A 27277-nucleotide genomic window follows, 5' to 3' on the forward strand; every position below is an offset into this window, starting at 1 on the left:
TTTTGGAAGCAGGCTAAAACTTGTTTGTATCTTATGCCAACCCCTGTTCTAAAACATCTATATTGGTTACCAGTTTGATTCGGGATGCAATTCCAGCTACTATTGTTGGCCTTTCATCCTGAGTATGTATACCTCTGTATACCAGGTGCTGGGGAACATGGGTGGGAGGGTACTGTTGCATTCATGTCCTGCTTATGGGCTTCCTATAGGTAGCTAGATGGGGCTGTGGTGTGATCCAGTACAACTGTTCTTATGTTTTTAATCAGGTCATGCAAACAGAGGATTGAATATAGGAACTGCCTTATACCAAGAGAGATCATTGATTCATCTAATATTAGAAGAAAAGAAAGAGGTTAGACAAGGTGGTTCACATCCACTTCAAATTACAAATAAAAAAATCTGGTGGTTGAAATGGAGATAAAGGCTCAACAGGGGAATTCAATTGCACATATTTTGGCTTCGTAACAAATATGACATTAAGCCTTAAGAGGTTGAGTCAAAGTCTTCCTGGAAAAGGTCTGCTGATGGACAGACACATTCTGGGAAGCAGTTCCAGGCATAAAGGGTAGCAAGGGATAAAAAGTGGAGCTAGTTCAGGTAGAAACGGAGTAAGCTGCCTGCCTTAAATGGCAGACATTGAGGTTTTATTTATTTATTGAAAGTATTTTTGCCCAGTTCCTCAGCCTTAAACCGCTATTCTGAATAATGATTTTTATAGTGTAGGGTAGGGGGCACTGGGCATAAATTTGTGGAACCAAGGGGGCGGTTACCTGAAAAAGTTTGGGAACCACTGGACTAAATGGACCCCTTGGGGCATTACGCAATGGTAGTCCTGCCCAGACTGGGCCCATTCACTTCAATGGGTCTACTCTGTGTAGAAGCATCATTGGATACTGCCCTTGGTCTGATCCAGCCTGACTCTTTGTATCTTTTATTTATTTAATTTATTTATTGCATATCTATACTGCCCAATAGCCGAAGTATAAAACAACAGTATAAAACCATAATATAAAATACAATATAAAAGCACAATCTTCACTGTTGAAGATTCAACTCAGGTTCTGTTCTTGGAATGTGGCACAATATCTTGGTCCGGTCATGGCAAGAGTCCTTCATATTAGCAATAATTGCAATTCCCTGTACTTCAGTCTCCCATTAGGTAGTTTTGCATTATTATATAGCTTTTCCTTGAAAAAATTAAATTAAATTAAAAAGACATTTATATTGTGGTTTTGACAATATACATATTTATTTAAATTAAATCAAATGATTTAAAGATGGGCGAAATAATAATAATAATAATAATAATAATAATAATAATAATAATAATAATAATAATAATAATAATAATAGCATTTGGATAAAAACGAAAGGGCGGGGATGCTCCCTTCCGAGCGCTTCTGCTGAAACCTTCGAAACGCGACTCAAAGAACCAATTTTGGCCGTTTATTCCGCCCCTACTACGCACGCGCGCGGGCTTACGTCATAAGCAACAGCGGAGCACGCCAGAATGGGCCGGCTCATACGCATGCTCAGTGAAGCCGCCTACCTGAAGTCCGCTGCGCTCACCAGCGGGAGGAAGGAGCTCCCGACATGCCCCGCGAGAGAACGCATTAAGCACCTTCCTGCTACTTGCGCTAGACATCCTTCTCATTGCGCCTGCGCCGACGAACCGCCATCCAGCCCCGCCCTGCCGCGGCGCGCCTGCGCAGCGACCAGGTTGCGGCTCCTCCCTCAGCTTTGTCAGTCAGCGCCTGTCCGTTGAGAGGGACGGTCGCTTGGAAGAGAGGACCTCGCTGCTGATTTTCTTTTTCCACCGCCATAGACGAAATGGCTGAGCCCGCCACTCAGTCGCCGTACATTTCTTCCTCCGCCGGAGGCGGCTCCTCAGAGCCGGGAGGACGAGACCTCAAGGGGGCAGGTCACCCCCAGTCTTGCGCTGGTAAGGGCTGGGGAGGTGGCTGGAGGAAGGAACAGCCGGTAGAGGGGAGGGGGGAGTGGTGGGTGAAGGGAACAGCCGGGGTGGGGTGGGGGTGGCACGAGGCAGCAGGAAAAGGAGGTTCAAAACCAGAGCCCCCCCAAATCAAAACTCCCTGCGACCCTTCAATCAATACCTTCATTAAACGCCAAATCACCCCCTCTAATTAGAACCAACTCAGTCATCTTCAGAGTTGCAGAGAGCCCTTCGTCTGCCTAGATGGGGGAGAGAGAAAAATAAGTCGCCATTATTGCAACAAAATGTGCAAGGGAGGTTTATTAAAGGAGTCCCTTTATAAAGGCCGAGCAACCATCTTTAGTAGCTTTGCAATCTGCTCACGTGCAAGCTTTAAGAGTTGCAACAGAGCAGTGGTGGGTGCTAAAAATGATTTTTTTAAAAATTAGACTTACTGTAACTGTTGCTAGGATTGCAGTCATTGGGGCAGTCATTGGGGCCTTTCTTGAGACGTATCAATGCAATCCTGTGTGTGTCTACTCAGAAGCAAGTCCGGCTGTGCCTTTCACGGGACTTGCTCCCAGGTAAGTGTGTAGAGGATTGCAGCCTGACTTGTGAGGACATGTGAGGTTTTGAGCTCTGTAGTGCGCCATTTTTGGTTTATTTTATTGGTAGAGGAGTGGGATATAAATCAAGCGAATACATAGAGCCCTTCGTCGGGTTGGCTGGTAAAAGAGAGAGAGAGAGAGAGATGGGGGTGGAACAGAGAGAGAGATGGGGAGAAAGAGGAATAGTCCATATGGCAGGAGGAGAAAGGGTTGGGGTTAGTGAGTGGAAAAGAGCCTGCAGGTAGGTGGGTGTGGTGAGTGAGGAAACATTGCTCAAATTATGGTAGTCTTTATCGTAACAAATCTAATAGGCTGAGTCTGGCTGGTGGGCCACCGTGCGAACAGAGTCCTGGACTAGATGGACCCTTGGTCTGATCCAGCAGGGCTCTTCTGATGTTCTTACATTACATTATAGAACCAAATTTGACAGGACCGGAGTTCCCACTGGGGCATGCACACTTCTGAGTTACACAGACCCCTTCTTCAGGACAGAAGGTGTAAATAACAGCTTTGAAAGGGGGAAATTGCTATTTCTGAGGGGGTCTGCCTGCAGACAGTGCTTGTAACCTCCCTAAGAAACACCTTTGCACCCCCTCATAACATGATTGTTATGTTTCCTGGACTTCCAATCGAGAGAGAGAGAGTTCTGTGTAACTCACAAGCTGGCCTGTAAACACCTGAAGGTTCTACTAAGGGTATTTGATTGTCTCGGAGAAAAACTCAATGAGCTGAGTCAGACTGTTAAGGAGGGATACCCAAGGGAGGGTGGACCATGCTCAAGGAAAGGAAGGGTGTGGCAGCTGGGTTTGGGGGTCACTCCTGGAAGAAAATGGCATTTGGGATTAAGGTGCGGGTGGTATTCATTTGTATCGTGGTGAGCTGCACCAAAATACACGTGAGACGTGTGGGGTGAATGACGCTTGGTGTGTCAAGCGGATCATATCTGGGGAAGGAAGAATGGGTGACTGAATTGCTTAAGACCCATGGCAGAATGGGTGGGTGGGTGGTGTTAGAAGGCAAACAAGATAAGGGGGCCCCCCCTGGGTGTCTAGCATTGGTGCTGTGGGGAAAATATATTTATCACGTTTCTAATCCGTCCAGTAACCGACGTTGCAAGCAGTAAAAAGACTAAAATGTCATAGAAACAGTTAAAAGATAAATTCTCAGATCCGGTTGCTGAAGCAGACTTGAAGGGCTTTTATGACAGTGTGGCTGGTAATGGCGTCTGAGTGGGGCAGAGGGTGTGTAAATTATATGCCCTGCGAGGTCTGCAGTTGCTTAGAGAACTGAATTTAATAGCGTTTTTGTACCTGGGTGGGTAGGATTCCTCCCACCGTTCAGCAGGCGGCTGCTTCCTAATCCACCATTTCGGCTGCCTTGCAGTCTAGCAGGCGCGATGCGACGGGGAAAGACGTGAACGTACGGGTTTGGGGAATGCCATTCCCTGGTACTGAGGCGGGGCGGGGTGTATGTGGGGGTGTGATCCTTAATGAGATGAGGGAGGAGGCCGCCTGCGTTTTAAAGGCAATCTTTGCGTAAAGCCCCCCCCCCCCCAAAAAAGATGCCTGCAGTCGGATCAATGTGGCTTTTGTACCTTGTCAGCTGTGCTTCTGAACGTGATCGCCTCCTAAGCGCTAGAAAAACAGCAGATGGGCTGGAGGTTGGGGAAGGGAGCCATGCCTTGCCTGGAAGGTGGGGGGGAAAGGAGGCGTCTGCCTACTCCATGTTTAATAGATTCGGTTCCAAAAGGTGCCTCTTAAGCTCACGTAGGAGCGACCATTTTCCCTGGCATGTGCCGGGAAAGTGTTCATGATGTAGGGCCACCGTTTTCCTAAATCTGTTCTTCCCCCCCCCTCCCCCTTTTCCTTGCCCAAGCAGGTGATCAGCCGAAGAAGCAGGGCGTTGGCTTTTCCCAAGCAGATGCCCTGTCTCCCTTCTCTCCTAGTATATGGGCAATTCCCTGCGGAAACAAGAACGTGATTTGTTCGTTTTTTATCACGGTTTTTGCTGTTATTTAAACCTCAGTGCGAGGGGAAAAAAACCCGTTTGGAAGTAGGAGGGAGACGCTTAAGTAAGTTCTCTCTGAGAAAGCGGCATCTGTGCTTTTCGTGATGCCTTTTGGCAACTGGAGAGGGGGGGTGGCAGGGAGAGATCAGCGGGCAAAGCTGTGACTATTTAAAATATGTCCTCCCCTCTCTCTCTCTTTCTCTCTCCCCCTTTCCAGGGGGCTGGAGAGTAGACAGGTTCTTGTCTTTCGCCTGCCTTCAGGGCTCGCTGGAAAGAGACCTTCTCCTATGCAAAAAAAAAAAAGTCTGCACTGCAGATGCTTCTCGGAGGGTGAAAAACACGGGCCAGGTGACGCTGCCTTAAAGGGGCCGTGCCCCACCACTCTCGCCGTCTGACAGGAGCCGTATCGAGCACCCAGAGCTTGGGTGATAAAGCGGCTCTTTAAAAAACGGTGGTGGGGTTTTGATTCTGAATTCTTGACCCCGCTCCTTCCCTTGCATGGGCATATTAGTAGCATCTGGTATGCGTCAGTTCGTAGCGGCAGTGTTTCAGGCGAGAGGTTGGCTGCCGGGGGACTCGGGAACACCCCGGTGTATTTTTATATCTCCCACCTGCCAGGCCTCTCTGGATATCCTGAGGCGTGGATGCTTTGCCATCTCAAGAAATAATCGGGCCTTTCAGGGGGGCGAGGTCTGGCCTGGGTCTGTAGAGTCAAGGTCAAAGAGAAGCAAAGGAACAGCCAATCATCCGTTATGTTTTGGCTGACCAGTGGGCCCACACGTATGATGTATGACTTCATGCCAGATGGGGAGGGGATGTTGTCCGTTGCCAGCCAGATAATGGCTTCCTTGTCTGTAGCTCGATCTTTTTGCCCTCTCGGGCGAAAGGCAGGCAGCCGTCTCAGGAATCGGATCCTTTCACTGGCCTCTTTCCTCCAGGTACGCCTGGGCTGAACTCCCTGCTGAGGAAGTTAGAATCATAGAATAGCAGAGTTGGAAGGGGCCTACAAGGCCATCGAGTCCAACCCCCTGCTCAATGCAGGAATCCACCCTAAAGCATCCCCGACAGATGCTTGTCCAACTGCCTCTTGAAGGCCTCTAGTGTGGGAGAGCCCACCACCTCCCAAGGTAACTGATTCCATTGTTGCACTGCTCTAACAGTCGGGAAGTTTTTCCTGATGTCCAGCTGGAATCTGGCTGGACATCAGTTGAGTCAGGCTCCAGGCACAAGGCTGTTGGGCACCTTTCCCCAACCTGGGGTGCTCCTGGTGTGTTGGACTACAACTCCCAGCATCCCCAGTCCAAAGCGCCCCAGGTTGGGGGAATGCTTGAGCTTCGGCATCACGGAGCTAGGGATGGACTCTGACCGCCACACACCTCCCCAGCTGTGTAGTATCTGCATCATCACGTTGCAGGTTAACGTCCATATGAAGAGAGACTGAAAGAACTGGGCATGTTTAGCCTGGAGAAGAGAAGATTGAGGGGGGACATGAGAGCACTCTTCAAAGGCTTAAAAGGTTGTCACACAGCGGAGGGCCAGGATCTCTTCTCGATCCTCCCAGAGTGCAGGACACGGAATAATGGGCTCAAGTTAAAGGAAGCCAGATTCCAGCTGGACATCAGGAAAAACTTCCCGACTGTTAGAGCAGTACGACAACGGAACCCGTGAGCTAGGCAGGTGGTGGGCTCTCCCACACTAGAGGCCTTCAAGAGGCAGCTGGACAAGCATCTGTCAGGGATGCTTTCGGGTGGATTCCTGCATTGAGCAGGGGGTTGGCCTTGTAGGCCCCTTCCAACTCTGCTATTCTATGATTCTATGAGTGCATCACGGTTTTCGTGTCCCTTGTCACTAAGATGAGCTGCAAGAGTTATTGTTGCAGAGTGCAACAGGCCTCCTCCAGAGACGCGTTGGACTCCTAACTCCCACGTTTCTCAGCCAACATGGCCAGCAGCTGGGATTTATGGGAGTTGGAGTCCAATCTGGAGGGCGCTAAGATGGGAAAATCCAGCGTGTTGTATTGGAAGTGCTTGGAATGCACACAAAGCACTAGAACTGCTAGGTAGCAGCATTGCTGAGCAGTCACAATTCCAACTTGGTTGAACCACGTGCCACTTCCTTAACCTCTCCACAAATGTGTTTTTCCTAGTTGTAACTTGAAAAGCTGCGTTATTTTGGCTGCTTTATTGGTGCAGCTGCATCTGTTCCGCGCAAGTGCCATCCAAGACCAGAACTTGGCACTGGGCGTAGAATTCGTTGTGTTAATAAGCGATCACGTTTCTAGCTCTTCGGGCTGCAAAGCTGGGCTTGAAGGATGCGTCAGCGACGTTTTGTGTGATCTCAGGAGCCGGGCTGTGTGTTTGCATGTACTCACGCTTGAAGCAAGATGCCCAGAGACTGGGTGTCCTGTGTAGCTTTCCCCCATGACCCGCACACACGGTGTGATGCTTTGACTTAAACCATGTTTTAAATCAACAAGAGAAAAAGGCTGATTTAAATCAGCAATTTTCCGTTGAAAATTCAGCTTTCCACTGAAACCTTTTCAGGCATTTTCTAAACGATGGGGCAAATCTGACAGCCGAGCCGTGTTAATTTATAACATAGAGTATTATTTACATTATTCCATTCTTACAACCAGACGCTTTGTTGCACTGTATTCATTTTGCACACTTTCTCTCTTTTTTTTTAGCCTATAAGAGGGAATGTCTTTAATATAATTCCATGTAGGGTTTTCCTTAAGACCAGCAGCCATGAGTGTTCATAACGTTAAATATGGGAATATAAGGACCTCTTTGCTGCACAATTCTGTCCTTCCTTATTTCCAGCATTGCTCCTTTTTGCTTCACTCTGCCCCACCCCATTCTCACAAAAACTAAGCGACAAACGTGACCGAAAGGTGGAAGTAAGGTCTGGTAGTTACCAGGCAAAGCAGGGCAGTTCCATTTCATAAGAGGAAAATTACTCACCTGTCCTTCATAGACATAGGTGGGAAACACGTGGCCCTCTAAAACGTTGTTGGAGTGCAGCTCCCATCATCCTATTGGCTACGCTGGCCAAGACTATAATGGCAGCCCACCAACATCTGGAGGGCTGATGCACACTTCGCAATCGCTCCTGTTTGACTCCTCCTGCCAGCGGGTGCGGCTAAACGAACCACAGCCCGACCGTCTGGCCCCGTTCAGAAGACACCTTAAACCATGGGTTTAACCATGATGAATAAGGCTTTTTGCCTTGGTCACCGTGGTTAAAGCCATGGTTTAAGACAGCCTTCCTCAACCTGGGGCGCTCCAGATGTGTTGGACTACAACTCCCAGAATGCCCCAGCCAGCTCGGCTGGCTGGGGCATTCTGGGAGGTGCAGTCCAACACATCTGGAGCGCCCCAGGTTGAGGAAGGCTGGTTTAAGGTGTCTTCTGAACAGGGCCTCTGTGGTTTAAGCCGCTGAAGTCCCAATCAGGAGAAAGTGGGCCGCATGTATTCTCCAAAACCCTGGCTTATCATGGTGCCTGGACCATGGTATATCTGGCAGAAAACATTCATTGAGTTTGGAGGTTAACTATAGGGCTAGACAGTGTTATATTCAGATTATTGAATATTAACCAAGTTATCATTTAAGTGAAAACAATATGTCCACGTTTATTTGTTATCCATTCTAGTATCTTAACCATTCATCTTAAAAATACAGACTGAGGGGGCGCTGGCGCCGTGCGCAGAAGGAATGCGTTCTAATATTCCTGTACTTACCCTACCCTGTGCTGTTAGTTTACCCTACCCTGTGCCTGCTTACCCTACCCTGTACCTGTTTGCATTCTCTTCCCCTCCTTATTGTTTTACTATGATTTTATTAGATTGTAAGCCTATGCGGCAGGGCCTTGCTATTTACTGTTTTACTCTGTACAGCACCATGTACATTGATGGTGCTATATAAATAAATAATAATAATAATAATAATAATAATGTATATGTATATAGATGGAGGAAGGCAATTACAGCAGGTATGCATATATACCCGCGCTACCTGGAAATAGAACGCTGCCGTATTGAAGGGTGGGCGAGCTGCCTCAGACTAGCCTCTTAGTTGCTGTGCTGATTTTCTGTTTGCAGCGGTGAGGATTGGAAAGAGAGACCCGGCTGAGATCACTGGCGTTAAATCATCATTCATCACCAGGAATTAGCTCGGGGGTCCCGTTCACAATCGTTCGAAATGCTTTACGGTGGGGTGATAAATCCACGACGTTGCTTATGGTGTGATTCCTGTCTCAGAAATGTTTATTCTCGGGGAGGAGAAAAGGCCGTGACGCTGTAAATGTTTGTCCAAGTTATACTTTAATTGCCGGGGCTGGGGGAGTGATTTTGACTTTGATTTGAGGGTGATGCCATAAATGTGTCCCAAAGCTCTTACGAGGTAAGATGGCGCCAAGGCCTGGACTTTGCTACTTGATGATACCGGCAGTCCGGGACCTGGGAGCAGCCTGCCGCGTGGAAACCCTCAGGCTGATGTTGAGCTCTGTGGCACCTCTGGATAGCGGAGGTGCTGTCCAGCCTGTGCGGATTTAAGCTTGCTTAAGTATCCCGAGTCTGATGGGCCGTGAAGCTTGCGCGTCAGTGGTCCTTTGGGGACTGATTCAAGGCTCGTTCGAAACATTGGGCAACTCCGTTAACGTCCGGCATTCCTGCCGTGAGTTGGGTTATCAAGTAATTGTCTCTTGTTTGGATCTGTTTCCTCTTTTGCAAGGCGGCTTAATTGGGCTTCGGCAAGAATTGACAACCTGCGTTTCCCCCATCTCTCTGTCTCTCTCCCCCCTTTCGCGCATTGGGAATACACTGTACTTCTGCACAAAGGCAACTCTAGGCAGCCTTCCAGCTTTGTCTCAGCCGCACGCACCCTCATCAGCCCTCTCTGCTCTCAGCCGCAGCTCGTGTTTCTTCCGCTAGGATGGCCTTCACGGTGGCTGTTTTGAAGAACGTACCTCTTCTGCTCACTCGAGGGCCCAAGCAGACATGAGGTGGATTTCCAAAATCCCTTCTCGCAGCATTTTCCTCTCTCTCTAAAGCAGCGATGGCAAAGAGAACCCAAAGTATTGGTTGGAGAAGCCACACCGGGGCGGGGAAGTTTAACCCTTCCCTGTCCTGCTACGGGCTGAACCAGCGTTAGCGCAAATTATGGGGCAAGGCAAAACAGCAAGCAAACGGTCATGCACAATTTATGCTTTCTGGAATGAAGGCATAAATAAATCATGGGTACTAGTCCAGGCTCCAAGAGAGAGCCAATAGGAACATTTATTGCATAAAGGGAAGTAGGTATCGATTCCTAAATAAATTTTATTTCATGTCTCTCTGCTTTTCGCTTTGGGCAAGGCCCAACTGGCGCTTAACTTAAATTAATAAATCAAGCGCTGCAGTCCTGCGGCCGATTAGACAGCATAAAGTCCTACAGCTCCCACCATTTCCCAGACAACCACGCTATAGGGTTTTTCTCTGTCTAAACAGCCATAGGATTGCGGCCTAAAGGTCATGTAAAGTTCCGGCTGGACATCAGGAAAAACATCCTCACTGTTAGAGCAGTACGACAATAGAACCAGTGACCTAGGGAGGTGGTGGGCTCTCCCACACTAGAGGCCTTCAAGAGGCAGCTGGACAAGCATCTGTCAGGGATGCTTGAGGGTGGATTCCTGCACTGAGCAGGGGGTTGGACTCGATGGCCTTGTAGGCCCCTTCCAACTCTGCTATTCTATGATTCTCACGTTCCCCTGTTCTGTCTTCACAATAGCCCTGATCGATAGGTTAGCTTATGTGAGAGCATCTGCTTGTGTTCACCCAGTGAGCTTCATGGCGTAGTGGGGACTTGAGGTTGGAGTGTTAGCTTTTGAACTGTGCACCAGACCAGTGTAAGACTTAATTTTGTAAGTGCTTTTCATTAGGGTATTTAGGATGTACACTTCATCGTAGGTGGCTAATAGCTTCAGTGAATTAACTGAGATGGCTTATTGTGGTGGTATCATTTTCACTTGGTTTTATGGCGATGGGGTGTACCTGGGTTCCTGTGTGTTGGTTGTAAAACGGCTTCGGAATGGCATGCTGAAAACAGGCTTGAAATACCATATAGTACACTGACCTGGTTTACTATGCTGGTGTAATTTCACACGTAATGGCAATCCAGAGTATGGGGTTGAGTACAGGCTGTCGTTGAATCGTGTGTTGTCATTGAATCGTTGTCAATGGCCTGGTTCAGACAACACGCTAAACCATGCTGCTTCACCACGAAATGGTTAATGGAATGCATTAACCATTTTGTGGTCAAGGAGCATGGTTTAGCAGGTTGTCTGAACCAGGCCATTGGGTTGTCGTTATGTGCAAACCCTGCACTATGGTTTAACATCGGGTTGTTAACCATGAACAACTCAGGAAGAGAACCCAGAGTTTGTCGTTGGGTTACGAACTCTGGGTTGTTCGTCGTTAGTAAATCATAGTTAAAACCTAGTACAGGGCTCCTACATAATGAAAACACACTTTTCGACAAAAAAGCCATACTCAACCTATACTCTGGATTGTTGTTACGTGCGAACCAGGTGTCCCTGGGTTTGTCCTGTGGCCAGTTTCCATCTATGTTGAACCTGAGAAACTGCAGTTCTGGGATTCTGGAGAAATACAAATCCTGAAATGAAATTTACTAGGTATTTTGGGGCTATTCTCTCTCTCTCTCTAGTACTGGGAGAATGAGACTGACCCTATATTTGGGGGTGGACAGACTTCAATCTGTTTTTCACTAGAACACCAAGACCCACCAAATAGAACTAGGTGCAAAAGACATACGCACAGAATTAAAGAATTCTGAGCCCAGGAATTGGTACCAGAACTTAACTGAACTCACAGCCTTTCTGCACAAAAATCCTTGTTACTCTGTTCCCCTCTTTCTTTCTTTCTGTAATGTAATTGGGGGCAGGTGTGTGTGTCTCATTTTGTTACTGCCATTCTTAAACATTTGGGATTTGGAGAGTCTTACCAGTCTATTTCAAATCACCCAGTGATCTCCCAGTAGATTCCAATCTATATTCTACCCATCCCAACAGCACATTATACTTTTTAAAAAAAGACTGCAACTCTGTAATAAGCAATTTGTGCACAAATGAAAAACGCTCAACTTGACAGCCATACAAAGGCGAAGGACCATCCACTAGTAGTAATTTGTAATTTTTTACAAGAGAGATTTAACTCTTTTTGTGGTGGCTGCCAGTCCAGGTCCGGGCCCGATTCAAAGTGCTTGGGGCCAGGCTATCTGAAGGAACGCCTCCTCCCATATGTACCTGCCCGGACCCTAAGGTCATCCTCAGGGGTCCTTCTCCGCGAGCCCCTGCCAATGGAAGTGAGGCAGGTGGCTACCAGGAGCAGGGCCTTCTCTGCTGTGGCACCCCGGCTGTGGAATGAGCTCCCTAAGGAGGTTCGCTTGGCACCTACGTTATATGCTTTTAGACGCCAGGTGAAGACCTTTTTATTCTCCCAGCATTTTAACAGTCTATAAATAAATTTTAACTTGGTGTTTTAAATTTGTAATTTTGCATTGCTGCTGTTTTTATGTGGTTGAGCTTTTATATTGTATTTTATATTAGGGTTTTGTTTTATACTTTGAAGGTTTTTAATATTTGTGAACTCCCCAGAGAGCTCCGGCTATTGGGCAATATAGGAATGTAATAAATAAATAAATAAATAAATAATAAGGTTAGAAGCCTGGCACTTACTTGATGAGTCAAGAAAATGCTTATCAGACGATGTTAAGGTCTTACTCAGCACTGGATAATCAGAAGTGTTGATAACTACTTCTTTGGGGACATGCCGCGAAGCATTTTAGCAGCTGGGCTTTTTAAGCCGCTTATTTTGAACCGTGCTTGAGTTATTTAGCATTTTGCTATGAACGTATTAAGCCATTTGTGGCTCTTCCTTGGAATCTCTCTTGTCGGGCCCCTTGACTAGAAAGGCAAGGCATAAAATGCAAGGGGTAATAAATGTGTAGCTAGATCTGTTTTTGCTTTGCACTGTCCCCTGCCAATAGCTGTCACGGGTAGAGAAATGCCTCGTTATTTTATTTTTATTTTTCACGAGAGTGTTTCCATGGTTTTTAGCGCTTGCTTTCTCTGAATGCAAATCCAAGCTTGGGACCCACTCAGGCTGCTGCGAGAAAGACCTCCACAAAGAAGGATCTAGAACTCTACCTATGCGCAGGCCTCTTCCCAGGCCTGATCGATCAAAATAAAGGTTCCGTTGAAAGCTAATCCTGTGGGCAAACAGTGCTAAATAGTCCCATAATCCCAACAGCTGGGCCTGGGGAAATGAGGCAGCAGTAGGGAAGACGTTCCATTATTCATTTGTGTGTCTTCCTCCTTTTTTTATTTTCCCCCTGCATAATCTTGTTCTGGAGCTAGGGAATGCGTTGCAAAAGGTGTACAATGCCCTTTTTTGTAAAATGGAAAAAGAGAGAGGAGACCCCTCCCCAGTGCAAAAAATATAGCCTGTTGCCCACCCTTTGGATCGAGTCGCTGTTCATACGTGCTAAATAGCTCTGATGTTGAAATCTTCAGCTCGCGATGGGGAGGATTGGGCAGGAAAGGCGTGGGAAGTGGCTGGCGAAAGCCACCTCCCTTCGTAGGTCGTCCCAGCGGACTTCTTGCCAATAACCATTTCCCAACCTGGCACGTCGAGTTTCGGAGTCCGCTCCGCCTCTTCCACTCCATGTGGCTGGAGCGGAAAATGTGAGTCAGCTGCCAAGGCCCTGCGAAGGTTTGGATAAACCGGTTCCGTCGAGTATTCTTTCAAGCCGATATCTGCAGCCGGGAACCAACCGCAAAGCGAGAGTTTGCTCAGTGATGAGTGGAACGCAGGTCTTGTCTGGCAATTGCAGGCTGAGCCACAGCTCAGACTTTCGGTAGTGACCCTAAGGGGTTAAGGTCCTCTGGTTACCTATCAAAGGTGTGTATTGTTAGAAACCACCGTTTCAGATAATCCTGGTGAGCAGGTGGCATTTATTCATTGTGATGTTTTAATCTCCCGTTCAACAAAGGTTGTCTTGCCTGGCTAACACATCGTATAAAAACTCGGCCTGGCTAATCACATCGTATAAAAACATGCCAAAGTTTTCCGTATATAGCAGGGATGGGGCAACTGTGAGAAGAGCCAGGAGCTATTTCCATCCCCAGACACACACTCCTGTCCTCACAGGCTGCATGGAAAATCATTTTTTTTTAAAAAAAAATCACCAGTTTGCTGCCCAAGTTTGCCAGAGGATGTTTGAACACTTGCCTATGGCTGTCAAAATTGTAGATCCCTGTTAAAATCTTCCTGAGATCCCGCAAAGAGAAATATCTAGAACGGAAGAACCCTTTGTATTTTTCCAATTTGTATTGTTTCCAGTTTACCAAGTCCTTAAACGCTGGCTTCAGCGGTTAAGTATGAACAAGCACAAGTTGTCTCCAAGTAAAAGTCAAGACTCGGTTCAAACATCACATCAAACCATGGTTAAGGAACCTTGACTGTGGTAAGGTCTGATGCCTGAATTGCAAAACACGGTTAATTGCAAAACAAGCTAGCACAACCGGAGGGCTGCAAAGCATCTTTTTGCATTTGCGGACAGCGGCAGCGGTTAACATTTGCCCATCCAAGCCAAGACGTCCACATAAAATGGGTTGAGCCGTTTCTAGGGCTCTTCCAGGCTCCTGCCATCCCCAAAAGCCTTCCAGCTACCTTCAAAGTGCAACTGCCATGTATTTATCTATTCTTCTCTTGTCCATTTCTATCAAACAATCTCTTCTCGTCGTGTGACCAGATTATCCTTTTCCTTCTAAGCAGATCGGTAAAATTCTTCAATTTGCTTGGCTTTCCGTAGGCACATCATAAAACCTTTCGGCAAGGTGAGTGAGTGGCCGCTGCTAATCTCTCCCCACCCCACCCACCTCTTTCCTGTGGCCCAGGTACAGCTGAGAACCTGAATTTTGCTACGAAGACAAATTAATGAAATGCTTGTATTCCTCTGCTCCAAGGTCGTCAAATCTCATCCTGTGTATTTTCCTTTCAGATTCCTTTGTTTCCTCCTCTCAGCCTGTCTCTCTCTTTTCGACCTCACAAGGCAAGTCTGTCATTTTTCTTGTACCCCTAACAAAAGAAAAATGTTGAGAAAGAGGCTGTAACTGGGGGACAAGATAAAGTTACCCTTTTTGTTTATCCCGCAAAACCTCTAATTAGCCCAGTTGGGTTACATTCAACAATTATTCATCCACGGCCCGGTATAGCTAGTTTCCATCTTCACGAACGAACGGTAGGATCCAACTTCTTGTGTGTGGAATGTACAATCTCGAAACCTGCCATACTCAAAAGTATTTTTATTTATTTATTTATTACATTTTTTTATACCGCCCAATAGCCGAAGCTCTCTGGGCGGTTCACAAAAATTAAAACCACAATAAAACAACCCAACAGGTTAAAAGCACAATTACAAAATACAGTCTAAAAAGCACAACCGGGATAAAAACCACGCAGCAGAATTGATATCAGATTAAAATACAGAGTTAAAACAGTAAAATTTTAATTTAAGTTAAAATTAAGTGTTAAAATACTGGGAGAATAAAAAGGTCTTCAGCTGGCGACGAAAGCAGTACAGTGTAGGTGCCAGGCGGACCTCTCTGGGGAGCTCGTTCCACAACCGGGGTGCCACAGCGGAGAAGGCCCTGCTCCTAGTAGCCACCTGCCTCACTTCCTTTGGCAGGGGCTCACGGAGAAGGGCCCCTGTAGATGATCTTAAGGTCCGGGCAGGTACATATGGGAGGAGGCGTTCCTTCAAATAACCTGGCCCCAAACCGTTTAGGGCTTTAAATGTCAATACCAGCACTTTGAATTGGGCCCGGACCTGGACTGGCAACCAATGAAGCTGGAAGAGGACTGGCGTAATGTGATCTCGCCGGCCAGCAAGTACATTCTGATGACCCTAAATTGGCAGTGGCGGGGTTTTTTAAAAAGAAAAGCAGCATCTGTAAGAGAGACGTTCTTGTCCACAAATTCAAAGATGGATCATTTCCCATCAAAACAGTACAAATTCCTAGGAAAGGGAGACCTGCAGCAGGAAAGAGGCAGGGCTGGGTTGTGCACCTGTGAAGAAGAGCGGAAGCTAGGCCAAACGTTCTGTCAAATCATGAAGCCCGAGCAGTTCAAGGTCAAGAAAGGCGTATGAGCTTGCCTTGGCTCCTGTAGGCCTGCAAAGTGTACCGAAATTCATTGCAGTGTGTTTTCTTGAGCAAATTTCCCTTGTTGAAGCTATTAGTAGTCTTTAGGATATCAGACGCCTTATTGTAGCTGTCTTTGGGCTAGTAACGTGCATCAGGCCAGTGTGTTTCCAACTCTGGAGCTTTGGTGATTCCTGAGTGAGAAGATCATCAATGGCGAATAAGTGTCTTACCTGCCAACCAGCTTGGCTGCCCTTCACGACCCTCCCTTGCGACTTGCAGCTGCAGGGGAGCGTGAGGTGCATTTTAAGGCACGCGGCTCAAACGGAGCGCTGGGGAGACCCAACGGCCCTGTACGAAATGAGCGTGCAGTCTTGACGGAACGTGTTCCGGAACCTTTGCAGCGCACAAGGCGAGCCGTAGCAGATGGTCCCAGATTTGCCCGTCAGAGGAGTAGGTCCGGCAAGGGTCCGATGGTGGTACAGAGTTTGAAAAACCGCTGTCCACGTGTGTTGTGGCTTTTGTGTTAATCCGGCAGCAGATCCTTCGGGTGATGTCACTGTGGTTGTCTGGCTAAGCGATGCGAAGGAAGTTGGAAGGAATGGCGTGGTTTACATTTGCTGGGAAGGCGGTGTGAGGCCTACCTCTGGAAGAAGGTGCCATGGCTCTTCTACACAGGCGTGTGTGGGTGTGTGATGGATAGACTTCCATTATATTATGTAAGAGGGGAGGGCCCTGCAGCTCAGTCGTAGACCTCTTGGTTTGCAAGTTCATAGTCCTTGGCATATCCAATTAAAAGGACCTGGGAGAGTTGTTACCAGTGCCAATGGGCGTGACCGGACTAGACAGGACAACAGTTTGGCTTCATCAAGGCAGCTTTGTGTAAAAGGCCAGGTAGAAAGGGCATATCTAGTGGGATGTATCGAAAGGAGAAACGAGGCAGAGATGAGAATTCGACAGAACAGAAATTCGGTGTGTCCCTGTCCTTAACGTTTCTTACAGGAGTCACAAGAATGATGTTTGCCGACATGTCTTAGAAAGGCTTTGGCGTCCCACGTGCTACCTTCCATTGGGTGAATTTCCACCTTCCTGGAACCGCTGCTCTGCGGCATGTTCTGAAACCGTTTGGCCTGCATCACATTGAGAATGCGCCCTAGAAACACCCACCATTCTCCTCTGGTTGCACATGGCAAGAGAGGGTGGGTAGTTGTGGAAAGAAGCGGTCCCGAGGAAGTCCCGATCTTCTCCTTGAGGAAATCCCTAAGAAGCTCTGGAGGAACCTCAGGGTTCTCCCCAACTCGGTTTGAATGCAACTTCTCCCTTAGGCGCTAAATAGATTCAGAAGCTTAGGAGAACATTGGGGTGCAACCCTGTCGAAGTTCCCCTTTGTGACTGTCCCACTGAAAGATGGCAGCCATTTTGGCATCTTGCACGGTGCTTCCCATAACAGCTTGCTGCTGGAGGTGTCAGGGCTGAGAACCCCGCGGCTTTTTATTTGGTGAAAGCCCTTGTAGCTGTGGCTTCCTAGAAGCTTCTGACGAGTGCGTCCTCCTGAGGATTCGAGTCAGAAGCCGCCGAAGGATCCATTTTGGATCCTTCTGCCTTGACGCGATGCGTTGTGTGGTGGTTCTCAATCCCACATCCTGCCCACTTCGGTTTAGCGTCGTGTCAGTGCGGTGCTGTTCAAGCAGAGTTCCTCCGTCGGCAGGCCAGACGGAGCTGCCCTGAAAGACGCTTTTCCTGCTGCCGCTACGGAATCTCCTCCTGCAACATGGAGCTGAACAGGAGAGTTGGCTGTTTGCCACCTCAGTCAGCTAAGACCGTAAGAATGCTAGAATTGCCCTGATCAAACAGGCCGAAGGTCTATCTAATCCAGAAAACTATTTCAAACATCGCTAGAAGTTTGCCGCCAGAGCATGAAGGCCCTTCTATTCGTCCCTCCCGCACCTTCTGTTCACAAGGTAGACTGCCCCTGAAATGGAGGTTCCATTTAACTACTGTCAGCTAAGAGCCGTAATGCTTGCCTTTTGACATCCCCCTCGGGGCATCTGTAATAGGAAGTTGCGGCAAAGGAAGACATTTGGGGCAAGCCCGCGGGAAACCAGTTACAGCCTTTTTTTAAAAAAACGAAACATTTTTCTTCTCACTTTCCCCCCTCGATTTAAAAGTCCGCCGTGAGACCGAGCTTGGCTGCAAAGTGCTGGCTAGCTTCCTATCTGGGTGCTGTGGCTATCACATGCTATTTCTCTATGGCTGCTTTTGCACGCTGTGTTCCTCCCTTTTTCTTTTCTTTTTTCTGTTTTTAAGCTTCACCTTTGTCTATTTACATGTGCTGCTTTTTTTTAAAAAAAAATGGAACCCAGAAGAGTTTCATTTGGAAGGCAACAAATACCTTCCGGCTGGAGATTTTTGTGGGGTGGCAACGGAGCCGTGCAGGACATCGTAGTCACTTGTAGTCACATCGTAGCCATTTGCCGTATGGCTAGTGCAGGGAAAGAAATGAATCTCAGAATCCCAGCTTCTTTCGATGGAAAGAAATTGTGTCACTGTGAATAGACTTCTTTTTTTATTATTATTAAGCCTCATTCTAGCCTGGCAGAATTGGGATTCCCTTGTTTTGGGTCGAGGTTCCGATGCTGAGGAGGAGTGATAAGGTGGCTAGGGTTACAGGGACATAACTTGAATTCCTCACCCAGTTCAGATGCTACATCCACGGTCAGATTCTGTGCGCCTTCTTTCTGTCATGCCCTCTTACTTCCTGGTTCACGATAACCAGTTTGCCGTGACACCTGAATCCCATAAACCGCGGCTACCGCAAACTGGTATTTGCCGCCAAGCCAGAATCAGAAACCATGGTTTGAACAGGGTTTGGTTTGCAGGCCGGGTGAGGTTTATGGCAACCACTGCTGCCCCTCTTTGGGCATAAACACAAATTATGGTTATTGTGAATCAGGAAGTGTGGGAGGGGAGTCGTGAGGCCCGGACGGAGGTTGTGAACCCAAGGCCTCTGTGAAGAGGGTTGACTCTTCCAGATCTTCTCTGGCTTTCAGACCTTTAACCCGATGCTTTTCGAGTTCCTTGCCCTCCAGGGACTCTTTCCCTGCATCGATCTGCCCACTGAGGAACGATTACATGTTTCTCGGTACGCCCACGTAGCACCCACCGATCCTAGATTGTGCCAAACACTCCCTCGGGGCTGTATTATCGCGGTGGACGCTGGCCGTGGTACGCAAGCTTTCTTTCGGGGACGTTCACCCGCCATTGAGTTTCTAATTGAGGGACCCCTGATGAGCACCTAGCGATTTGCAGTTCTGCGGAACGCTGTTTGAAAGGCACACTTCAATTCGCTACTGCCCACGTGCTAGGTCTATTTTTCTTGAAACGGGTAAGAGCGAGAAACGTGCTTTCAGGAACTAAAGGAAGCAAGAGGTTTTTCTTCGCGTTAGATAGTTGGGTACTGCACTACATGCTACATCAGAGCCTTGCTGGGTCAGACTAAAGGGTCTGTCTGGTCCAGAATTCTGCTCTCTACAGTGACCAGCCAGATGCCCCAATGGGAAACCGATAATCACATTCTTGTTCCCGAACAAATGGAGGTTACATACAGTGGTGTAGTATAGCCAGTAACCTGCAGGGACACAGCCCCACGGCTTTTTTTTATTAGGGATGCTGGTGTCATCTGCTACCACCACACCTCTGGGGGTTTTTTTAGGCTTAGCTGCAATCCTTACAGTAGCTGGTTGGAGTGAAGATTGGGAGATGACTCTTCTCACCAACAATGTATGCTTCTGAGCTCTCCCTGTTCACGGCACAGTATTTGGGGGGCAACCTGGTCTTGAATGAGCAATTAAGACCCCGTAGCCCTGCTCCCAGTAGAGATGGGAACTGTTAGAAACTGGTTTGTTGATATGGATCAAGACAGCGGCTCGAATTTTTGGGCACTCCTGGTTATGGGAACTGTCGCGGTGAGTGCCTGCACTTCAAAAAAAATTCACTACCCCACTGGTTACCTGTAGCCATCTTGGCTAGTAGCCATTGGTAGTAGCCATGAGTTTGTCTAATCCCCTTTTATAGTCAGGAAGTTGCTCTTTTCCTTTGGAGGGGGTGGGAAAGGGGGGTCCCACTGAGCTGTCATGACTACTGACCGCTGTAAGGCTTATCCTCCGTGGACTTGTCTAACCACCTTGTGAAGTGACCGTAGACACTGGCTTTAGGCAGTGAATTTCGTAACTTCATGATGCATGTAAGTTAAGTGTTAAGCACATTGTGCATTAGGCTGAAAACACCCCTAATTGTCAGATTTGGGGTAGGGGAGACCACGGCTAGGTGATTTAACCAGTGCAGAGGATGGCTTGATTTTGGACTTGCAAAAAATCAGAGGCGAAGGTGATTAGATCAAGACGGGTGGGACAGCGAAGTAAATTTTATGAAGCAGATCAATTAAAAACAGTGGTATCCTATTTAGAGGGAGAATCAGAGGAGATGTAGGTAGGCATTGAAGCTACAGGGAAAGATTCACTATAAATTGAATAAATGTTACTTGGAGGGGGGAATGTAAAAGATTTCAAATGGGTAGGTGATCCCTTTTTTATACGCTACTTTAAAAAATCGGGGGAAATTGGGGGGGGGATAACGAATCCCGGAAATGTCCCCAATGCTTCCATTTTCTGTGACATCCAAATTCCGCTTACGTGGATAAACATGTAAAGATGGATAAACATGTAAATGTTGATCTGTGGATAAACATGTAAAGAGACACATGTACTTTGGTCCAGTGCCAGAAGCACTGATGAGAAAATTCAGGGGTGCAAATGTGGAGTAGTGGCTAGAGTGTCGGAGATCCTGGGTTCGAGTCCTCACTCGGCCATGGAAACGCACCGGGTGACTTTGGGCCAGTCACAGACTCTCAGCCCAACCCACCTCACAAGGTTGTTGTGCTGAGGATAACATAAAGAGGAGGAGGAGGATTATGTACGCCGCCTTGGGTTCCTTGGAGGAAAAAAAGGTGGGATATAAATGTAATAAATAAATCAATGCGTTGTTCCGCCGGGCCTTGCTAACCCAACGAGTCTGCCGCGTCCACCGGGATTGTTATTTTGGATTGCCGGGATCTCCTTTTCTAAGCGGGATTAAGGCGCTATCTGGGGATATTTCTACTCTTCAGGAGGCTTCTGGTTAGAGGGAGAGTATGAAGACGCCTTTATTGAGTCCGCATCCTCAGTAGATACAGCCAAGTTTGCTTCTCCTGCGATGGGCAACACGGCTTTCAGAAGAAGCATTTCTTGGCCCTGTTCAACTCGTTTTCAATGGGACGTGCCGGGACTTCCTGCAAAACTCCTGCTCCGCCACGTGTGCTGTGAGGCTTTCCTACCAGTTGCAGGTTTCATATAAAGCTGCCTTATTCCAAAGATTGCCCATTTTACTCTATAGGCTCTTGTCAATAACAAGCAGTGATGAAATTGACAAGGAATGGTGTTTCCTGGCTCTGTTCCCCAAGTCTTTAAGGAGAGAGAGGCTAAGACAGACAGCCCCTCCAGATGCATATGGGACTACAGCTCCCAGCATCCCCTCCCCCAGCCAGCTGGATGATGGGAGTTGAAGTCAATACATCTGGAGGCCAGCGGGTTGGAGAAGGCCGTGCGAGGGATTGAAGCGAAAACCTGCCTGCCTGCAAAATGCGCTTTACCGCCGAGATCGTTCGGTATCGGCGTTTAGATGCCACGGCGGGGAGAAGGCGCTGAGGCCTGTGTTTTATTTATATTTATTTATTTATTTATTTATTTACATTTTTATACCGCCCAATAGCCGAAGCTCTCTGGGCGGTTCACAAAAATCAAAACCATAATAAAACAGCCAACAGGTTAAAAGCGCAAATACAAAATACAGTATAAAAAGCACAACCAGGATAAAAACCATGCAGCAAAATTGGTAAAAGATTAAAATACAGAGTTAGAACAGTAAAATTTAAATTTAAGTTAAAATTAAGTGTTAAAATACTGAGAGAATAAAAAGGTCTTCAGGTGGCGACGAAAGGAGTAGAGTGATTGAGAAGAGTTCCTGGCCCTCCTCTGTGTGACAACGTTTTTAGGTATTTGAAGAGTGCTACCATGTCTCCCCTCAGCCTTCTCTTCTCCAGGCTAAACCTGCCCAGTTCTTTCAGTCTCTCTTCATAGGGCTTTGTTTCCACACCCCTGATCATCCTGGTTGCCCTCCTCTGAACACGCTCCAGCTTGTCTGCGTCCTTCTTGAATTGTGGTGCCCAGAACTGGACGCAATCCTCTAGATGAGGCCTAACCAGGGCCGAATAGAGAGGAACCAGGACCTCACATACTCCACGCCCGCTCGTGGTATAGCTACGCTTCGGACATCATTGGCTAGTCATTCTTTTTCTCTGAGAGTTTGGGGTAGGGTTTCTTAGCTGCCACAGCAAACTGCATTCCCGTGATATTTGGAGGGGGGAGCTTGGGGACCGTTGCATAGCACAGGGCCTCCACGGCTGACGGCAGGCGTTTCTCGGCACGCCTTGACCCTGAGTAGTCTTAACGTGGAATCCTGACTCCTTTGTAAACACGATCTCTCTTCTGGAGCGGAGAGAGGACCCTTTCTGTGTTTCCGGGGTGTCAGCGAGCCTTGTTGACCCAAGCTCAATTGGGGTCCTCATGCGAAGACGCCCCAAGCTTCCCTAGAACAGCTTCAGTATACATTTCAGGAAGAACGTTGGCCGTTCTCACCGGTCACCTACTCCCTGTGGTTTGAGATAGACGGCTCACGAAGACAGAGACGAGCCGTAGCGATGAGGACATCTCTCAACAGCCTTTTTTATCTCACGATCCTGTACTGCGGTAGAGTCCCAACGCTTCGCTGGGAATGCAGTCCTGCCAAAGCGCCTTTGGGGATGCTCCCCTCTGGCTGTACCATCGCCCTGGTGCGCCGCCACAGTTCCACGCCTGTTTTCCCATGGCTTACGCGCCAGGGAATGTGGCGCAACTGACGCTCCGCTCTGTTTTAATGTGTGGGCTGACGCCCTGGGGGCGCTGATCCACCCCTCCTGCGTCTTTCGCAACCGCTGCCCCACATGCGCGGAGTGGTTCCCCAAATCCCTCCACATCGTGGATGCAGTCCAGGTCGCTTCTAATTTTAGGAACTGTTGGGTAGAATTTTTTTTCTTCTTGGCTTGGGTGCTTTGTAGCCTTGGTAAAGCAGAACCACACGGCATCCATCGGAAGCTGTTTAGGAAGTTTCCTTTCATATGGTTGGACGGTTGACCCAGTATTTTCCACTGTGGCAGCAACTTTCTTGGCTTTCAGATGGGTTTTCATAGAATCATAGAATAGAATTGGAAGGGGCCTACAAGGCCATCAAGTCCAACCCCCTGCTCAGTGCAGGAATCCACCCTAAAGCATCCCTGACAGAGGGTTGTCCAGCTGCCTCTTGAAGGCCTCTAGCGTGGGAGAGCCCACAACCTCCCTAGGTCACTGATTCTATTGTTGTACTGCTCTAACAGTCAGGAAGTTTTTCCTGATGTCCAGCTGGAAATTTGTAAGACAAATTTCTTTGTCTGACCTTGAGATTGTACTTCTGTGTACAAATCCTGTGTTCGACTCCTGGGCTACAGACCTCCCCAGTTCACCTGGTCGCCCATCTTGTGGGATTGGAGCCGGAGGGACAGTATTGCTCTGTGCCATAGGAACTTTGCAAGCCCCAACAGGCCGCTTCAAACCCTGGTAATAATAATTTTAAAAAAAATCTTTGTGGAGCTTCAGAATTTCCTGATGCTGTGGGCTTGCTTGGGGGGTGGGTGTGAGGGACGACCCTTCCAACTTTGGTGACGTTTCAGCGTGCTTGTTTATTAAAAGCCGTCACAAGCGGTCCTTCATCCTTACGGGTAACGGGGCGGTGCGCAGTAAATAACGATTTAAGTAATACCAATACGAAATCAAGTAATGAAATGCAGTCGTACCGCGGCCTTGCCACCCTGTAAGCGTCCGTTAGCACTTTGTGACACTCAAGAGGCGTTTACGTGCACCAATTTGGGTTGCTTCCGTTCACCCACTCAGCATGCCTGTGATCATTTGCGCACATATTATTATTATTATTTTGCTGTCCTAAGCTCTTCTTCACCTGCTATGAAACTGGCTGTCAGTGGCTTTACGTCCCCGTGGATTCTAGCTTCCCTGTGAAATGTCTTCTTTGTGAAGCCTCTGTATTTGGGGCGACGGTCCCTCACGCATGTTTGCCGAGGCTAGTGTTTCGGTGTCCTTGTTAACCCCCCCCCCCCCCGTTCTAAGAGCATGTTGCCTGCTTGACTGTGAAAACCGTAACTGCTGCTGTGTGCATTTCTCCCTTAAAACTGAAACCGGACTCTACGGAGGGCTGGCGGATTTTCCAGCCCGGGGCCGGCAGTTGGGCGACCAAGGTTGAAACTCCTCCGCCCCTTCTCTTCTCTTCATCAGCTGGAGGTCAAGATGCTTATTTAACACATTCAGGAAACCAGAGGGAAACCAATGGCAAGGCTACACTCTCAAATGCGGGGAAAGGATTCCCCAAGGGCCAAACGCAGAACCGTGGGACCAGTCAAGGTTTGAAAATGGAGGCAGCCTCAGTAGGAAGCTCCGTCCTGGAGAAATCCTCATTCTCTATCGGATCCAGAGTCCACAGCTACGGCCCAGCCGTGCAGGCTAGTTTCCCGGGGCATATTGACTCCCAGGAAGATGTTTCCGTAGACTGTAAGGCTGAGCTGAGCGGCTCTGACCAGCTCAAAGGACCAGCCACGGGTGGAGAGCCCAAGTTCGCTTCGCTGACCCACCCGAAAAATGAAGCTGAGCAACCTCCAGCCCGAGTCGCCGCTTCACGTCCTTCAACGTCCCCCGTGGTCGCTGGGGAGTCCGTGGCAGAGAAAGATTCTCCCGAATCTCCGTTTGAGGTCATCGCTGACAAGCTGGAATTCGACAAGGAATTCAGAGACGTCCTCGGGAGCAACGGCGGCGACATCAGCAGCAATTGGGTCCTACACGGGGAAAGGGAGCTGCTGACGGACATTCCGGAGGACAGCGTGTGCGAGTTCCGGGTGAAGCCGCGTGGAGGGAGCAGGGTCCCGCCAGGGCAGGGCCTCTCGCGCCAGTCGTCCGGCACCACCGCCGCGCTCGAAGAGGTCTCCAAATGCGTCCGCGAGATGCACAGCTTCACCAGCGAGCTGCTTAACTGGGATTTGATCCCCAAGGACCTCGACGGCTCGCCGGATGCGGACGACGGCTCGCCGGACGCGGACGACGGCTCGGGTCTCTCGACCTCCCCCGCCAAAGATACCGACCGCGTCGCCGTTGGGCCAGCGGTTGGTCGGGTGGAGTTGGGCAAAGCTTCCGCCCCTCACCAGCCGCTCACGATCAGCCTCCACCAAAAAGGCAAGCCGTCTTCAGAGGCGGAAGAGCGACGGGCCGCGGCCGGTCGAGATGTGGCCGTTGCGAAAACCGCTGATGCAGCAGAGCTTGAGGCCGACAACCGTTGGCCGAATCCCATCCTGCCTGAAATAACTGACGCCGATAGCTCCGGGGAGTCCGACGACACCGTCATAGAGGACGCTCCGGCAGATCCCACCTTCCAAAGCGAGAAGGCTGCAGAGAGCAGCAGGGCAGCGCCTGCGGGCCCCATCCAAACAGAGTTTGAACATCTAGCTCATGAAGTGGCATCGGGCCAGCCGCACAAACTCTTCCAAGGAGGTAGAATTCCTCCCGGGACCCTAGAATGCAATTGGGCCTCTGTGGATGACTTCGAATCAATCCAGGCCAAGGCCGATGCGCTTGGGGGCAGCCCGCTTGGTGCACCTCAACCCCCCAAATGGTCCGATTCATACCCGCCTGCTCAAGCAGGGCCGGCGTTGGGCGCTTGCGGACGGGGCATGCTTGAGGAATGGCCCGAGGCAGAAGGCCTCTTTGTTTCCTCCCCTTCTCCCCCCTTGGGCGGGGTAAAAGAGGCCGCGTGCCCAGGCACTCTCGACGGCGAGAGTTTTATGGACTTCATGAAGGAGTGCTTGAAATCCAAACCCAGCGAGTCTCCGGAAGACGCCGTCGAAACCTTCTCGGAGGCCGAGCTCAAGGCGGCGCGATCCGAGGTGGCGGCCCCGCCGCCCCCCAAGTCGGCGCAAGACTTTGAGCAAGAGCACCTCACCATCAAGGCCCTCAAAGAAGTCGGGTGGAAGACCGAGCAGGAGAGGCAGTCGCCTACTACCCCAGGCAAGGCCTCCCCTCCCGGGAAGTCCGCCGAGATGCCGCCGATGTCCGCCTTGGAGAAGAGACCCCTCTGTCTCGAGCAGGCTGTGGATGTGAAGTTGGCTCCCGCCCCTGCCGCCCTGCACGGGGCGCCCCATAAGTCCCCCCCTGCCCTTCCTCCTGTACCGCACGCCCTTACAAAATTGCTGGCTAAATTCTCAGGTAAACGTACCCTTTGTTGCTGCTTGTACCATGCGTGCATCCCTCCAAAGAGCTGAACGGCCCGTGCGTAGCTGGGCTCCGCTTCCAAGTTACAAGAGCAGCGTTTCTCATTTACCGCTGTTTTGGAGCACCTCCCGTTTAAGAGTTTAGAGGGAGAAACGGTACGGCAGGCCCAAGGGAATGCTTTCCTAGATTTAGGCATTAACAGCAAGTGTAAGTGAGACAAGATAAGGAGTCCGGCAGGCCCAGAAAACTAGGGGAGAGAGGGCCCTGTGTAGCTCAGTACCTCGCAGCCTCTGCTTAACTCAAGATTTGACACTGTCCCTGTCCAAAGGTAGTAGGTAGGGTGTGGAGAACCCTTATGGAATTGGCTTCCTACACCAGGATCTCTTCTCGATCCTCCCAGAGTGCAGGACACGGAATAACGGGCTCAAGTGACAGGAAGCCCGATTCCGGCTGGACATCAGGAAAAACTTCCGGACTGTTAGAGCAGTATGACAATGGAACCAGTTACCTAGGGAGGTGGTGGGCTCTCTCACACTAGAGGCCTTCAAGAGGCAGCTGGACAACCATCTGTCAGGGATGCTTTAGGGTGGATTCCTGCACTGAGCAGGGGGCTGGACTTGATGGCCTTAAAGACCCCTTCCAACTCTATTCTATGATTCTATGCCCTTCCAGGGATCGTTTACTGCCAAAGATGCAAAAAAAGGCAGGAGCAAATGGGACGTTGTATTTTATTTTCGTGGGGGCGGGGGCAGCTGGGGACCCCCCTCATAGGCACTGTCAGCTTCACGCCAGCCGTGCCCTCTTCTGATCACACGTCGTTAATCGCCCTGCTCAGTATTTCTCAAGAGCAAAACACCCCGAACAAATATAGGCCCAGGGATATCCGGAGTGGGGCAGAGGGGGTGTTAGAAATAAGCACGGCGGAAAGATGTCCAGCCCTTCTTAGCGCTTGCCGCATTATAAAAAACATAACCTTTTCCCATCTTTCTTTCTCGTGGCCTTCTGTTGGCTTCACTGCCAAGGAGTTGGGATGAGTCCTAGGAGTGTTACCCTGTTTCCCCGAAAATTAGACAGTGTATTATATTAATTTTTGCTC

At 49.0% G+C, this 27277-nt stretch overlaps 1 protein-coding gene across 1 annotated transcript in view; it reads left to right on the forward strand.

Annotated features, from left to right (window-relative positions):
- The first annotated feature begins 1762 nt into the window (after nucleotides 1–1762).
- Nucleotides 1763–27277, forward strand: part of RTN3 (reticulon 3) — a 39075-nt gene continuing 13560 nt past the window's right edge. The window contains exons 1-3 of the mRNA XM_063146287.1: nucleotides 1763–1942; nucleotides 14608–14658; nucleotides 24202–26175. Of these exons, the coding sequence (XP_063002357.1) occupies nucleotides 1831–1942; nucleotides 14608–14658; nucleotides 24202–26175 (2137 nt within the window). The 5' untranslated portion in view covers nucleotides 1763–1830. The remainder of the gene's footprint in view (nucleotides 1943–14607; nucleotides 14659–24201; nucleotides 26176–27277) is intronic.

This window comes from Elgaria multicarinata, chromosome 21, assembly GCF_023053635.1.
Source record: "Elgaria multicarinata webbii isolate HBS135686 ecotype San Diego chromosome 21, rElgMul1.1.pri, whole genome shotgun sequence".
Classification (NCBI taxonomy): Eukaryota; Metazoa; Chordata; class Lepidosauria; order Squamata; family Anguidae; genus Elgaria; species Elgaria multicarinata.